Source organism: Vespa crabro, chromosome 1 (genome assembly GCF_910589235.1).
Source record: "Vespa crabro chromosome 1, iyVesCrab1.2, whole genome shotgun sequence".
In the NCBI taxonomy this organism is placed as follows: Eukaryota; Metazoa; Arthropoda; class Insecta; order Hymenoptera; family Vespidae; genus Vespa; species Vespa crabro.
In genome coordinates this window covers 2,571,644-2,587,500 of record NC_060955.1, presented here as the reverse complement: position 1 = coordinate 2,587,500, position 15,857 = coordinate 2,571,644, and the positions used below count along the sequence as shown (strand labels likewise).

General features: G+C 28.8%; 1 protein-coding gene across 16 annotated transcripts in view; it reads left to right on the top strand.

Annotated features, from left to right (window-relative positions):
- Positions 1–15,857, top strand: part of LOC124424171 — a 50,006-nt gene that overhangs the window by 21,148 nt on the left and 13,001 nt on the right. For 14 of the 16 annotated variants that reach the window (XM_046962896.1, XM_046962852.1, XM_046962974.1 and 11 more), the window contains 8 exons: positions 5,867–5,931; positions 9,095–9,212; positions 9,590–10,134; positions 11,213–11,524; positions 11,624–11,994; positions 12,072–12,199; positions 12,875–12,995; positions 13,807–13,970. In XM_046962896.1, the coding sequence (XP_046818852.1) occupies positions 5,867–5,931; positions 9,095–9,212; positions 9,590–10,134; positions 11,213–11,524; positions 11,624–11,994; positions 12,072–12,199; positions 12,875–12,995; positions 13,807–13,970 (1,824 nt within the window). Of the gene's footprint in view, positions 1–5,353; positions 5,581–5,866; positions 5,932–9,094; positions 9,213–9,589; positions 10,135–11,212; positions 11,525–11,623; positions 11,995–12,071; positions 12,200–12,874; positions 12,996–13,806; positions 13,971–15,857 lie in introns of those variants that run through there. The other 2 variants (XM_046962983.1, XM_046962887.1) reach the window with 2 other exon arrangements.

Sequence of the window (15,857 nt, the reverse complement as noted above, 5' to 3'; positions counted from 1 at the left end):
TATAATCATTTCTTATATACAAGTTGAATCAATGACAACTATTGTCAAGTAAAATATCGTCTTATTTATAGATTTTAAAATGAAATCGTTCTTAGAAATTTTTTTTCATTTTTTTCTTTTTTTTTTTTATTGATAATAAAAATATTTATAACTTTATTTATAAATAAATAAAGCTATTTTCAATGGCAATAATTTGTATATATATATATATATGTATATATATATATAATATTGAAACAATTCGAATAGATTTAGATAAAGAAATCTTTAGAATAAGATTGATCCAGATTTCATAGCCGTTCATCGCTAAGCGTTAGGATCTTTTCTGAAGTTTATCCGAATTGGAATAGATTTGCTTTGTTGTATATATATATATATATATATATATATATATATATATATATATATATATATATATATATATGTATGTATGTATGTATGTATGTATGTATGTATGTATGTATGTATGTATGTATGTATGTATGTATGTATGTATGTATTATATGTGTTGTGCGGCGAAGGGCGCGTTCCGTTATATACACGTCAAAAGTATATTCACACATGACGGATGGCGAAATGCTCAATCGCACATAGAAGAAACAACACACTGATTTATAGCTACAAAATTCTCCTTTGATTTATAGTTATGTATGTATGTATCAGTAACATCGGTATCAGCAGTCAGTAGCAGTAGGAGACTACTACGATGAGACTAGCTTACGTATATTCTTCATGGTTGCATTCTCCATCCCTTATCTAATTTTATATTTTATAAAATATTGCAAAACTTTTTATTCCTTCTTTCTTCTCTGATAACGTGTCAATCATTGAATGTCGTTTGCATTTATATTCGATTCGAACATCGATATTCAGGGACCTTTGCCAGCCATATAAATTTTTCCACGCCCTTCGAACTTATATCATGTATCTTCCAATCGAGTGATATATACTATCATAAATTCATTTTATTTCATTTTGTTTTATTTTATTTTATTTTATTTTATTTTATTTTTTCATTTCTTTTTTCTTGTTTTCCTTTCTTTTTCTTTCATTCTGACGCGTTACAGTTCATATAGAGATCGCTAGGATATATTTTTGATATACATAAGTAGGTCATCAATTTATGTATCATGGATAGAGTATCATATCGATAAAGATATAGTATTTTTTTTTTTTTTTTTTTTTTTTTTTTTTTTTTTTAATGTTGAAGAAGATCTTTTGATGTCTCTTGTTAGTGTAGAGGAAACGTAAATGATCGGACTAACGTTCGTATTTTTCTTTTTTTAACTTGAATGCTCTTTTGAGAAATCGAACCTAACACGATACGTATTTTTCTTTTTCTTTTTTCTCTCTCTCTCTCTCTCTCCTATCAAAGTACGATTAATGTATATATTTATATGTATCTTTTATCAAGAGACTTTTGTTCGGACATTATAATATTATTATAAAAATTGATAAATCTCGAAATTGACCTACTTATATATTTCCTGATTCTACACACATATATATATATATATTAAAAATTTTTGTTTTAAGTTACCCTCGCGACAGGTTGCGTGTAATCTTTTTATCGTATCGCGATCGAACATTCAACGACCATTTGCGAGGATCAATTTGAGAGAGTATCAGGACCATTAGCCGTGCTTTACGCGTACGACGATTTAATATAGTCTCTTTATTCTCTCGTACGATCGATAAGGTTATAGTCATTGAAAAAAAAATTCTTTTTTCTGACTCTCTTTTCTTCTCTTTTAATATACTCTAGATTTTTTTCTTGGAACAAGGAAATAAGAGAGAAATTATATTATTGAAGAAGAATTGAGAAATAAGAATAATAATGGCATATACAATCTATGTATATCTTTTGTGTCTATATCTGTGTGTTTGTTTGTGTGTGCGTATGTGTGTCTGTCCGTGTTTTTTCAAGAGACACTAAAAGAAAATATATTTCATTGTATAAATATATTTTTTTTTTTTTTTTTTTTCATTACACATGTATTTGTTAATCAGATTTATCTTTTGAAATAGATACTTTTTTTTTTTTTCAAAATAATAAAAAGTCGAAATATAAAAAGACAAAAAGAAAAAAGACACAAAAGAAATACAAAAATTGGCACGTGCGTATGTTTTAGGAAAGATTAAAGAAGAATTAAATATTTTTATAAGAATATATTTAATCGAAATTAATTTTTTTGTAGACAAGAGAAACATTTTTTCAAGACAAGAAAAAAAATATTTGAACGTTATTATATATTTAATATACGTAATAACATACTTGGCTTTGTCTTAATAGAACCATTATCATTTTGTTTGTTAATATTTTAGATATAAAATTTCAAGGACGAATAGGGAGATTAAGTCTCTTTGATCGTAACTTTGAAAAATTCGTTAAAAATTATTCTTTCGCTCAATGAGAATGGATTATCAGAATTCAATATCGTTTCGGTATCATAATCGTTCTGACGATTTGAGAGAATACATTTGCATTTTCCATTCTTCAAAGGGGATGGGAGGGGGGTTGCTTTGAAAAACAACGTTGAGTGTGAGCTTTAAGAATAAGAATAAGAATAAGAATAAGAATAAGAATAAGAATAAGAATAAGAATAAGAATAATAATAAGAATAAGAAAAAAAAAGAAATAGAAGTAGAAGAAGAAGAAGAAAAAGAAGAAGAGTAGTGCAAATTAAATCAGCTTTGAGAAAATCTGAAGAAGATTCCAACTAGATAGAGTTTCTCATTAAAAATCAAAATTAAACATCTATTATTTATGTCAGTTTGAATACTACAATTATAGTACTGATTTTATAATTTATTTATGTCGATCTGAATGTAATACTATAATTATAGTAGAGAGAGTGGAGGAAAGGGGGACGTGGGGCCAAAGGATCCTATATGATTTTAAAAATTAATTATTCTTTTTTTTATTCTTTTTTTTTCTTTTTATTTTTTAATTATTATTATATACCACAATTCTAGGAACTTTCAATCTATAATTATAATGTATAATTATAATGTACGTAAATTTATGATTGCAATCAATAACACTCAATGTGTGTTTTCGATAAGTTCGCAGAAAAAAAAAAGAATGAAAGAATCATTGAAAATGGATTTTTTTTTTCATTTTTTTTTTTTTTTTACATTTTCAGATTATCGCGACGCTTTATCGATTTCGTTAAAAGTCATTTTACGAATGTATGTGTTGGTCTTATAAAGAGTGTATTTAAATTGTTGTTATATAAAAAAAAAAAAAAAAAAAAAGAAAAAAGGAAGAAAGAAAAAAAGGCCTTTTAAATTTTTAAAATAATATTTCTTCTAAGAACGTGCCTATTTTATCTGGAACATTATTATTACATAGTATAGTAATATTTTGGTTGCATTAGTGATGTTAAATAGTTCGATGTGAAAAATGTAAAGAAGTTGCGCTAAAGTAAAAGTTTTGTAATTAATGCAATTAGAACAGTTTCAATAGTTTCTATTGAATACGTATAAGTAGTTTCTAAAAGGAATGCACTACTTATATGTACACACACACACACACACACACACACACACAAATATGCACACATAAAAGATATATATATATATATTACTAATACTATTGCTATAGTTGCTATTATTGCTATATGTTAATCGGCTCTAGTATATAGGAATTAATCGCATTTACTTCTAGATATAACAACAAATGCTTTAATGTACTTTCTAATAATTATTCACGCGAGTATTTTGATTGGATTTGGCAAAAGACGATTTTTATTAAAATTAATATACATATATATATATATATATATTTTTTTTTTTTTCATTTATTTAATATAATAGATACATTCAACGAACATTATTTTCCAATTGTAATTAAGACGGATAAAAGTTGTCTCATTTATAAATTGTTTTTAATTTGAATACTTTTATTAAAGTGAAATGTTTCTTTTTTTTGTTTTTTTTCTTCTTAAGAAATATTCTCTAAAATACATTTGTTAATGTAAATGGATTAAAAAGTCGCCATCGTGATAAATGTAAGTAGTTGTTGAAAACATTTCATTCATTAAATAGAGTATACGAACCCACGTAGAATTGTTTTGACGGTTCAAAGTTAAAAAGAGAAAATACTTGGTCGGTTCTCTTTGGTTTGGAAAATAAAGGAACAAATACAAAAGTTGGTAGGAAGAGGAAAGAGTAAAGAAACTGTGATCCTACGGATTACGGGGATGAGGAAAGGAAGAATTTAAAATAGGGGAAACTATTTATAAACGTCATACAAAAAAATATAATATGATGAAATAATTAAAAATGTGGAAACAATTTTTGCGTAGGATTAGTCAAATATTTTTAAAAGAGAGATGATTTAGAAAAATCAATTACAATTTTTTCACACCTTTTTTGTTTTTTATTTTCCAGCTATGGTATTACAAGTCGCTCAAAAATGTGTAATTTTACAATTAGGTAAGGAAAAAAAAAAAAAAAGAAAGTAAGAACATATCAGTCTAAAACATTTCGAACAAAGAGCAAACAATTTTTAAGAATCACACTTAGGAATTTTTTGGAATAATTTTCTCTGTATTAATGGTCTCTCTTAGACAGAGAAAGCATTCTCAAGAACAATCAAGTTCATTCTCTTTTTACGTTTAAAACGTTTTACGACGAATATTCAACGGTTAAACTATGCGCGAAATTTAGATTGGACTAAAAGAAGAAATAGTAATAGTGTTTATTCGTCGCAAAAGGATTTTTAAATCCTTTGGATTAGGCTAAATCGATTAAGCTAAAACTATCGTTTAAACTAGAAAATTGTATTCTTTCTCTCTCTCTCTCTCTCTTCCCCCTTTTTCTCGCGTTATTCTATTTAAGGTACACAAATTCTATTAGAAATTATAATAAAATAATAATAACAATAATAATAACTAATTAAAAACAAACAAACAAAAAATAAACATTATATAGATAAAACACACGAAGACAAGGAATAGAATATTGATAATCTTTTAAAAATATTCATAAAAAAAGCAAAAAAAAAAAAAAAAGAAAAAAGTCGAATAAAAAAAATTTCAAAAACAAAACGATCATAAAATACAAAATTAATTGTAAATCTTTTTCCTTATATCTAAAATAGATCGTCATTTTTACGTAATCTTTTTTTTTTTTTTTTTTTTTTTTTTTCTTACCTTATTATTATCATCGACAGCGATGCGCGAAAATTCATTCGGAGATCTCGAAATAAAATGGGAACTCGGGATTGTTAAATATATATGTATATATGCATATATGTATGTGCATTTTCACGAGTAGAGACGTACGAAAGCAGCATCTCATCTCGTTGGTGCTGATGCTGCTGTTGTTGCTGCTGCTGCTGCTGCTGCTGCTGCTGCTACTACTACTACTACTGCTGTTGGATGGTGATAGTAGTTGTTGTGGTGATAGTGATGGTGGTGGTGGTGGTAGTGGTGGTGGTAACAATAGTAGTTGTGTTCGTAGATACGAATGAAGAGGAAGCACATCGATCCCAAAGAACGAAATGGTAGAACGGACCTTCCATACTGTCTGCTGCTAGTAATAGACGATGCGGAAGCGGTTGGAAATTGAATAGTATGTTCCTATTTCGTGGAGAGTTGCGAAACCATTCTGCATAAAGTATCATCATCCTCATATATATATATGTATATATATATATATATATTTTATGACAAATGAAATAGACCAATGACGTCCTAACGATTATTCCATTATTATAAATAGTAATTTTATTGAATGAGAATATGTTCGAACGATTTGACGATACAAATGATTTAAAGATGTTCTATTAGTTAATATTTATTTTGTTTATATTCATGAAAGAATATTAATAGATAAAAATTTGATCGATATGTTACAGCACACAATAATCATGTCGATGACGAACACTCATGGCGACGAATTGAGTCCAACTCGACAGCCGAGGTATGTATTAATAAATAAATCGAATGATTAATGTTAATTTATTTCTACGAATAGAAATAAGAAATGTATTAGTAAGAAATATTAAGTATGTTTGTTTTAACTTAAGTTTAAAAAGGATATGATAATATAAATGTATACGTGATAACGTGAAATCTTTTTTTTTCTTTTTTGTTTTTTTTTTTTTTTATGATCTTATTTACTTCGCGTGATTCCTTTCTTTTTTTTTTTTTTTTAGAAATCTTAAAAAAATCTTTTTTTTTGTCTTTCTCATCGCGCTTTTTTTTTTTTTTTTTTTTTTTTTTTTTGTAATCGATAAAAAATTTCGTTAATGATGTTTTATAGTTAGAACGTTAAATTATTAAATGGAACAAGGCTTAAAATTAACTATCGAGTTCGTTTTGAGGATTGATTAACAAATTGACAGATTATATTAACTTGAGATTTAATTTTCGAAACGAGGATTCGTTTTTATTTCTCTCGAGAATTTGTTTTTAAAGTTTAAGCAAGCATAAAGATTCAATCTAGTTCGTTATAATGTACTACAAGATAGAATATTTCATTTCGCCGAAGTAATCTCATCTCTCTTTTCTAAGGAAAAAATATTATCTCTCAAAGTTTTATATCGATATAAGGATCATTATTTTCTTAATGAATTGTTTTCCTTATTACGAGCAGTAAAAAAATTTTTTTTTATTACATTACTTATGATCGTCGTTATTATGGCAAAAGTTACGACGATAAAAAATCGTATTTACGAATTTACTTTGTCCAGCGACATCTGTTTCTTTTGTCAATGATGTACCCTGGAATCACCCGTTATATCATCGTTCTTTTAATCGTTTTAAATTTGAGAGATTTCCAAGAGGTGTTTTAGGATCTTTTTTTTTTTTCTTTTTTTTTTTTTTCAAAGCCAAGCAAGTGAGAAACATATTTTAATGAAAAAATTAAAAAAAAAACCTCTTTTAATATCTCTTTTGTTACGATTTTATGCTGGATAAAGTGTTAGAATTTTTTTCGTCTAATTCGTTATTATTCGATACGTATATATGATATATTTGTATCGTAGATAATTTGACGTTCTCATAGTAATACTCTTGTTGATTATTTGAAGGAAGATGAGCAATTTAGAACAATAGAACGGTTTCGTTTCTATTAACTCTCTATAGCTAACGATTTATACCATAGATCAAATTCAATGATTTATCAACAATGTATTAAATTTCTTTGAAATAACAAACGAAAATTGAATAATCTTTTATTGAAATTATATTTGTTAAAATATAGAAATTAAATTTCTATACACACGTTAGATATTAGAGAAAAATTTTATTATTTAATTTATAATTAGATAATTTTTTAGATATACATAAATCCTTTTATATAAAATTTATAATAGTTTATTTATCAAATCGATCCTATCTCAGTCATGGAATAGAATAATGAATGAATTTCGATTACTTTGCAAAGCATTCATGGGCTTTTCCAAGAGTTAAACTTTGCCAGTTGAGTAAACAATCTTTGAATTAAGATGCAACGAACAGTAAGGCGAGCAAGAAGGAGAGACGATGCTGATGCATATGAAATAGATATTCAGAATATGTAAAATCTATTCACATGAATTTACGCATCGTTTTAGGTTCTCTTGTGTCTTCTCCGTAATCTAAGCTTATTCATCCATCAGAATGTACAAATATTTGCTAATTTTTATTATTTATTTTTTTCTTTTTTGCTTCCTCGTTATAATATAATAAACATTATCGTACATTTTATCGAACATTTTATTGGACATTACAATTTTTGTTTTGTCATGCTAGACGCGTGATAAAGTGAATTAAATTTGGACCTTTTTAATCTCATGGAAATATCATACTAATTGTAAATAATTATTCTATCGATAATTCGTTAAATTATTTGAAAATTTCAATTACATTTTAATTGGATTTCGTTTTATATACAACTTGCGTGTGTTCACTTTAATTTAAACTCATTTAATCATTGAAATATGCTTTTTGGTAATTTTACTTTTTTCTTATTACTTTTTCTTTCTTTCTTTTTTTTTTTTTTTTTTTTTCGTTTAATTATTTTCTTTTTTCTTTTTCCCTTTTTTTTAGTTTCATTAAGATATATAAAAAAATGAGCGTACATTTTATTGAACATAATTTTTAATTAATTCTAGTCACGTATATAGATATTATATTAAATCATCGTCGTGTTCAATAATTTGTCAATTACAAAGATTTCAATTATATTCATTGGACTTTGTCTACTTCTTCTTTTTCAATCAATTTCAACTTTTTCCGATTCTTAATGTCGATATCAGTAGTTCTCGAAACTTTGGTCTGTTTCTAACACTTTTGCTGAATCTTGAACAAATCCGACGTTAATACGATATCTTTAGCTTTAGCAGATCCTACAGGAGTATTACGTTATATAAGCCTTGAGATAAGGAAAATAAGTAAAATTAGCAAGAGGCTTGTTAAGAAGCTTAAGGTTACAACTGTGAGAAGAAAAAAAAAAAAAAGTAAAAAGGAGGGCAGGGTCAAATCGATGATAAAAGTAAAGAAAAAATAAAGAAAGAAAGAAAGAAAGAAAGAAAGAAAAAAAACAAACTCCTTGCACTTGTTTGCGAAAAAGAATTCATTTGTAAACGTATATTTGATTTTCTCTTAGATATGTTAGAAATTTGACGGCAACATTTTCAAACAATCGAATCATCGTGATAGAAATCTAAAGAAGATGAGAAAGATAAAAGTTCGTTCAGGTTAATCTTTGTTTTTCTTTTTTTTATTTTTTTTTCTTTTTTTTTGGTGGCTACATTGTAAAACTTAGCTTGTTAACAAATAATAATATAACAAATATTAACAATAACAAATCTTAGCTTGTTAAATTATATAATGTAAGACATTAATGTAACAAACTTGTAAAGTATCTCGAATAAGAATAATTGATTTTTAAAAATCGTTTAGAAACTTTTGGCCCATTCTGTATAAAAAAAAAAAAAAAAAGTTTATATAAATATAACTAATATTTAATAATTATATGCCGCTAAATGATAATTATATTCTTTCATTCGTACAATTGATTTATTTATGTAATAGCATTACTAATGGAATCGAAAGGATGGACCATTTGTAAAGAGGAGAGATCCTTTCTTCTGTTGCAGACAGAGTAGAATTCATAGCGTCGGATTACCAACACGAGCATCTCTACTTCCGGAGCCACCACCCAACGAAAATAATGTGCCACCACCTATTCCACGTCGCCATTCAGCCACACCAACGGTAAATATATTTCTTTGACGGATATCGTAAAAGGGATGGATATTTTTGTAAAATTTCAATTGAAAAATAAGTCACATGCGAAATGGAATTATTATATATATATATATATATATTTTTTTTTTTTCTTTTCTTTTTTCCACAAAAATGATCTTTACACGAACAAATATGTACGTGTCTATAAACATAAAAATATCGACATATCCGAGAATTACAAGCATTACACATTTTTATATTCTTCAATGTATAACAAGTATTAAACTGTCATTTATTTTAAGATCAATCTTTTTTTTTTGTTTACTCTTTTCAATTTATTTTTCTTTTTTTTTTTTTTTTTTTTTTTTGATATTAATAAAATATGTGTATTACTTAACGTATAGGTAGCACCACCACCAATACCATTACGTCCACCGGCAATACCAAAAAGATCCAAAAACGAGAAACCAATTCCAATTAAAAAGATTAATGGTAACAGGCAACAAGATGATTCATCAACGAATCAACGAATTAATAATGATCCAACGTCGTCATCATCTTTGTCATCGTCACCGACAACGGCTTGTCATCTTGGCACTCCTACTTGGAATCAGACGGTAACGATCGATGAGAAATTGATAGACCTTGGACCATTTAGAACGCATACTCAACCGTCCACCGAGGATTTCTCTTTGGCTTTTGAATCGAAGGACGTGGTCAGTACCAATGAGAACGGTTTCATTGCTAACTTCGGCAAAGTCAATTTCCCGGATGAGGAAAAGCTTGAGAATCGAAAATCTAGCTTCGATGAACTTCGAAAGGCTTCGCGAGATCTTGAGAAGAACCTTCACGAGAGGACTCTCAAGAACAACGAGACTAAGTTCGATGATATACTAGGTGGTAGAGAAGAGAATAGACAACGACAAAATATCCCTTCTCAAAATGACAGGTAAATACGTGCTAGTATTATTATAATGTATTTCTATATCTTTTATTAATTAAATTTTATATTTACGATATATACATATGTATATGTATATATATATATATATATATATATATATATATTTTGACTTGAAGAATTAGATTTTTTTTTAAACGTAATTCGTTCTTTTTTTTTTTTTTTTTTTTTTTTTTTTTTTTTTTTTTTTTTTTTTTTAAGAAGAAGAAATTAAAAATAATTAATCCTTTAAACGAGATCTGAAAGTTGTTACGATATTAACACGATAAAATGAATATTGTTCGCGTCGAGTTGTGATAAAAGATCGCAAGGCTTAAAGAATTTTTGTTTAAATAGGACTAATCTCTTTAGCTAGCTATAATCGTTAAGAAATTTTCTAAATGCACAAAAGCGATGATTTATCCCAACAATGTCAAGTCCACTCGGTTCAACATTAAACACGCTTTACATGGTAGATACTACGTTCGAATTTGACCTAAATGATTCAGACGTTTGCACTTAGAAGTGGTTCGTCAAACCAAGCGTAAATTCGAAGCTTAATCTTGGTAAAGTATTCGATTATATTGCCGTACGAGTGGAACTTAACGTTAACAGTTTTAATCATCAATTAGCGTGCTTATACGATTTATCTTCTTTCAGATTGATCAGCTATTATATTTATTTAACGATAGTAAATTATTTTGTAATCTTTTAATTAGTTATCACGTTATCGTTATGATGACTCTTTTCTGTGCGTCTTTTTTTTTCTTTTCTTTTTTTTTTTTTTTTTTTTTTTAACTTAAACCTATGTTAATTCATATTAATGGAGAGATTCGCGTTAAATACATTATATTTTGAAGGCGACTTAACGCGTTTATTATATGTATGCATTTCAAGACAGAATAATCAGTACATGCGATACACCTAAACGATCAATTTTATATCATAGCTAAATGATGAAAATATATCATGAGAATCTCTTATATTAAATATATATATATATATATATATATATATATATATATATATATATATATATATAAATTCTTTTATATCAGTTTAAAACCATTGAACATTTTTCACTCAGACAAGAATACCCAGGAGGAAAGTTCAGAAAAGAAGAGAAAAGCATTGAGGATAGCATAGAGGAGGAAGTATTGGAGGGAATATCCGAAGAAGAAATGTCTGAGTCTCCTTCTAGAGACACTTTTCAGGAGGAACGAAAGTTCGTAGGACTGGTTAGATCGTATAGAGAAGAAGAGAAAAGATCTAAGTTTGAGGAACTTCAAGCAGCCTCGAAGAATCTCGAACGACGTCTTCAGAGTAAAAACGAGGAGGATGATCAACGTCGTTATAGGGACATGGAGAGACGTTTGAACAAAGATAGGTCAATATCTAGGTAAAAAATTTTTTTTATAACAATTTCTTTTCTTTTTTTTTTTTTTTATATAAACAAATACGTGAGTTTTTGCAATATCGAAATAAAATCGTCCTATAGATACGAAGATATTTCAAGGGTACCACAAGAATTAGAAAGACGAATATTGTCCGATCAAAGATCTATCGTCGATCAATCGACTCGTGGAAAATATGAGACCGATATGGAAAGGGCCAGGAACATGTTACAACATAATTCGAGAAAGGAAAGATCTGGTATCGAGAAATTAGAAAAATTACCTAAGGCAACGCAAACGAATCTACCTCCGCCGCTTAGTAGTACGATTTGTCAAAATTACGTGCCAAAACCAATCAGTGTCAGACAGGATAGCAACGTTTCATCCGATAGTTTTAGTCAAACCAGTTCACCAAGTTACACAAACAAAACTATGGAAGCACCCTTGCTTCCACATAAATATGGAAAAGTGCCAGGTAATATATCTAATATATATATATATACATACATATTTGTTTTTATAGTTAATGATATAATTAGAACTATTTTATAGATAGAGCTTTGGTTCATGAACCTGAAAATTCATCGGGTAGGCCAATAACAAAATCTACAAGCACACCGGCTAGTCTACAAACGATCGTTAGAACTCATGGTAGTAACAGTACATCTTTGCATCATAAGGTGAGTTAAAAAAAAAAAAAAACAAAAAAGAAAAAAAAGAAAAAAATCCTAACTTAAAGGTTATCATTAGAAGGAAAGAAGATAAGGATATCCTACGTTTTAACGTAGGAAGAAAATTCCATCACGAAGAAATAATCCTTTTTTTTGAAAGAGAGAGAGAGAGAGAGAGAGAAAGAAAATAAATTAATTAATATGTTTAGAAAAATTACAAATTAATTATTATTAGATTCAATCGTTCAGTTATATTTTCTCGTGAGAACAAAAGAAACATTCGTGGCATTTAATACGCATCTCTCTCTCTCTCTCTCTCTCTCTCTCTCTCTCTCTCTCATTGTATTTAGAATTTTGTATAGAAGTTTGGTATTGTAATTCGCGTGGACATTTACGTGGCTTAGTTTAATGCTCATCGTTAAATACTCGACACTATTGTGAGCCATTCAACATATTATCGCGAGCAGAAATATTTGAACGTAGCGCTGTGAATGGTTGATATTACAACGATGCCCGTATCATTAACGTAACCACAATCATTGTTAAAACGTTGCTTAAACAGCTTGAATTATTTATTGTCGAGTATCATGCATGATTTGTATTATATTAATGCCAAAGAAATTTATCACTTTTCTTTCTTCCTTTTTTTTTTTTTTTCTTTTCTTTTCTTTTTTCTTGTTACAGATAATCAAGGATATGGCTAATCGTCATTACGTAACAAGAGGAAGATTCAAATATGTGCAATTATTGGCCAATATTGTTGCCCTTTTAGCTATTGTTGCCGGATTGAATGCATATTATAAAAGTAAGCTTAAATAATTTTAAACATTAAGACAATGGTAGATATCATATAAATTTTTATTTTTATTTTATAATATTTAATACTACGTTCACATAAAATTATTATATATATATATATATATATTTATTTATTTATTTATAAAATATAAACAAAGAAATGATTGACGATATATCAAGAATTTCTTTTTCTCTTATAAGATCGTATAAAAGAAATTTCTTGTATTAGTACAATCGATCGAGCAATGTCAATGTAGGACATATGATTTGCTTTGTGGTACTAAAAGATCAATAATACTCTCTCTCTCTCTCTCTCTCTCTCTCTCTCTCTCTCTCTCTCTCTCTCTCTCTCTCTCTCTCTCTCTCTCTCTCTCTCTCTCTCTCACTCACTCACTCACCTTCTTCCTCTCCCTTCCTCTCTCTTCCTGTTCGTTTCTCTCCTATCTATCACATGTCTATTTCAAATACGAATATCAAGTTTACAGCAAACACAAGATTGCAAACAATGTGTGTGTGTGTGTGTGTGTGTGTGTGCATAATAAAATAAACAATTCTATTATATCACGATTCGAATTAGTTATTACAGTAATAATAATTCAATCTTATAATCAAAAAGAATAATATTTTTATATGTCGATCGGCCAATTTTTTGGATTATCTCGAAAAAAGAAAAAAAAAAAATGTTAATTTTACGCTTTATCACATCGCAATATCTTTTTCATATTGTAAAATTGCAATATCCACCTTAGGAACTTTATCGTCCAATCATCGTATAATCAATACAATTGATTTTGATTTAGTCATTTCATTGAACACAGCGTATCCTGAAACTGCCATAAGATTCGAGAATAGAACGGAATATACGAGAGCCATTATGGTGACCGAACCAACGCGTTCAATAATACAGGAAGAAGAAGAAGAGAAAAATCCTGCACCGGGTGTCTGTTTACCGGTGATAGTCAACTTTTGTCAATATCACAAGGTAATTAAGAATCCCCATTGTTTTACAGGATGAATCGGCTAAATGACAATCGCCTTGACTATCTGCCTCGCCATTTATTTGCTTTATTTGTTGAATTTGTTTTACTTTTTCTCGTTTTCTTTTTTCTGTTTCTATTTTTCTTTTCTTTTCTTTTCTTTTTTTTTTTTTTCAAACTCGAATCTCTTGAACTTCATCTTGATCCTAAAATTTCGTAATAAATGACGATGAGAGAGAAAAAAAAGAACGGAACTTTTTGCACGTTTTTACACGTTGCCCTCTCGAAATAATTCAGTTATGTTTTCACAAACTTCTTTTCTTTTATTTTTTTTTTTTTTTTTGTTTTCTTTTCTTTTCGTTCATATATAACCAACCATGAAATAAAATAGATATTCTGAATGATCATTGTTATATTTAGTTGATGTCATCCCCCGTTATAAGAAGAAATTTGTATTTCGTTCTATTATGGTACGACGTGCATTCGCATAATCAAGGACAACGTGGAAGAGGAAGAGAGAAAGAAAGAGAGAGAGAGAGAGAGAGAGAGAGAGAGAGAGAGAGAGAGAGAGAGAGAGAGAGAGAGACGTATAAGAACTTTCAACAAATAATTCCTCGGATTATCTCGGTACCGTGAAAGGAAATTAATTGACGTTGGGCTAAACGAAAAGGGAAAAACGAGTCACGTGACGGCGCTCGTTTTTTCTCACCTTTCCTCTCTCCTCTTTTTCTTCTTCTTCTTCTTTTTTTTTTTTTTTTCATTTTCTCCTTTCGTTTCCTCCATTCTTCTTCTCTTCGAAATAAAATTGTCTTAATTAAGCGACAAAATGCGAATGCAAATAAGAAAAAAAAAAAAAAAACTAATATTCCCGTGGTTTATATTAAACGTAAATTGAAAATAATCTTTTATCGAACGTATAATTTAAGGTGGCCCCATGTGTCGCGAGAGTTCTAAACGTAACCAGTTGTAGCCATCTCCTCTTTAATCGATCGCAAGCAACGTCTTCCGACGGAATTCATTCGCGAGATTCCGGGGTTTCACGCGACGTGGCGACGATATTATTACACACCGAATTAAATACGCCTCGAGAGAGAAATATATTTCGGAATATTCGAAGCTCGGTTATGTAATGTAGATTAATTATAGTAGTATGCATTATGGCAACTGAATTATTTTCACACCTTTTTTTTTTCTTCTTCGTTTATAACATTCGAATCTTCTCTCTCTCTCTCTCTCTCTCTCTCTCTCTCTCTTCCTCACCCTCTTTTTATTTAAAAGAAAAAATTTTTTTTTAAATCGTTTCCAGAATATAGATGTGCGTGTGTGCGCGCGCGTGACGTCTTCAACGATAATTTCACATTTCCGTCGTTCAAATAAATTTTTCATGTTCCTCCACCTCCTCCTCACCCTCCTCCTCCTCCTCCTTCATCTCTCCCTCCTTTTTCTTTCTCTTTTTTTTTCCTTTTTTTGTCGACCCTTTTTCAAGTGTCACCTTTCGCTTAGTCCTCTCTCTCTCTCTCTTGCGAAAAGCCTTCCCATTAAAAATTCATAAAACGACTCTCGCGTCATCCCTGTGCTACGTGAACGAGCAACTCGGCTGAATAATCGGCGTACTCGGCGAAAAAAACGACTGGTTTTAGGAGCGATATTTACGCGGTACGTTTCGAAAGAGCAGGGAATTACAACGGAATGTATGCATATATATATATATATATATATATATATATATATATATATATGTATACGTTACTTAACATATGTATATATGTATGCATGCATGTATGCATGTCGATCGTGTTGAATCGAATAAATCCCTGCCAGTGTATTATTTCTTTTTTCTTTTTTTTTCTTCTTCTTCTTTTTCATTATTTTGTTTTCTTTTTCTTTTCTCC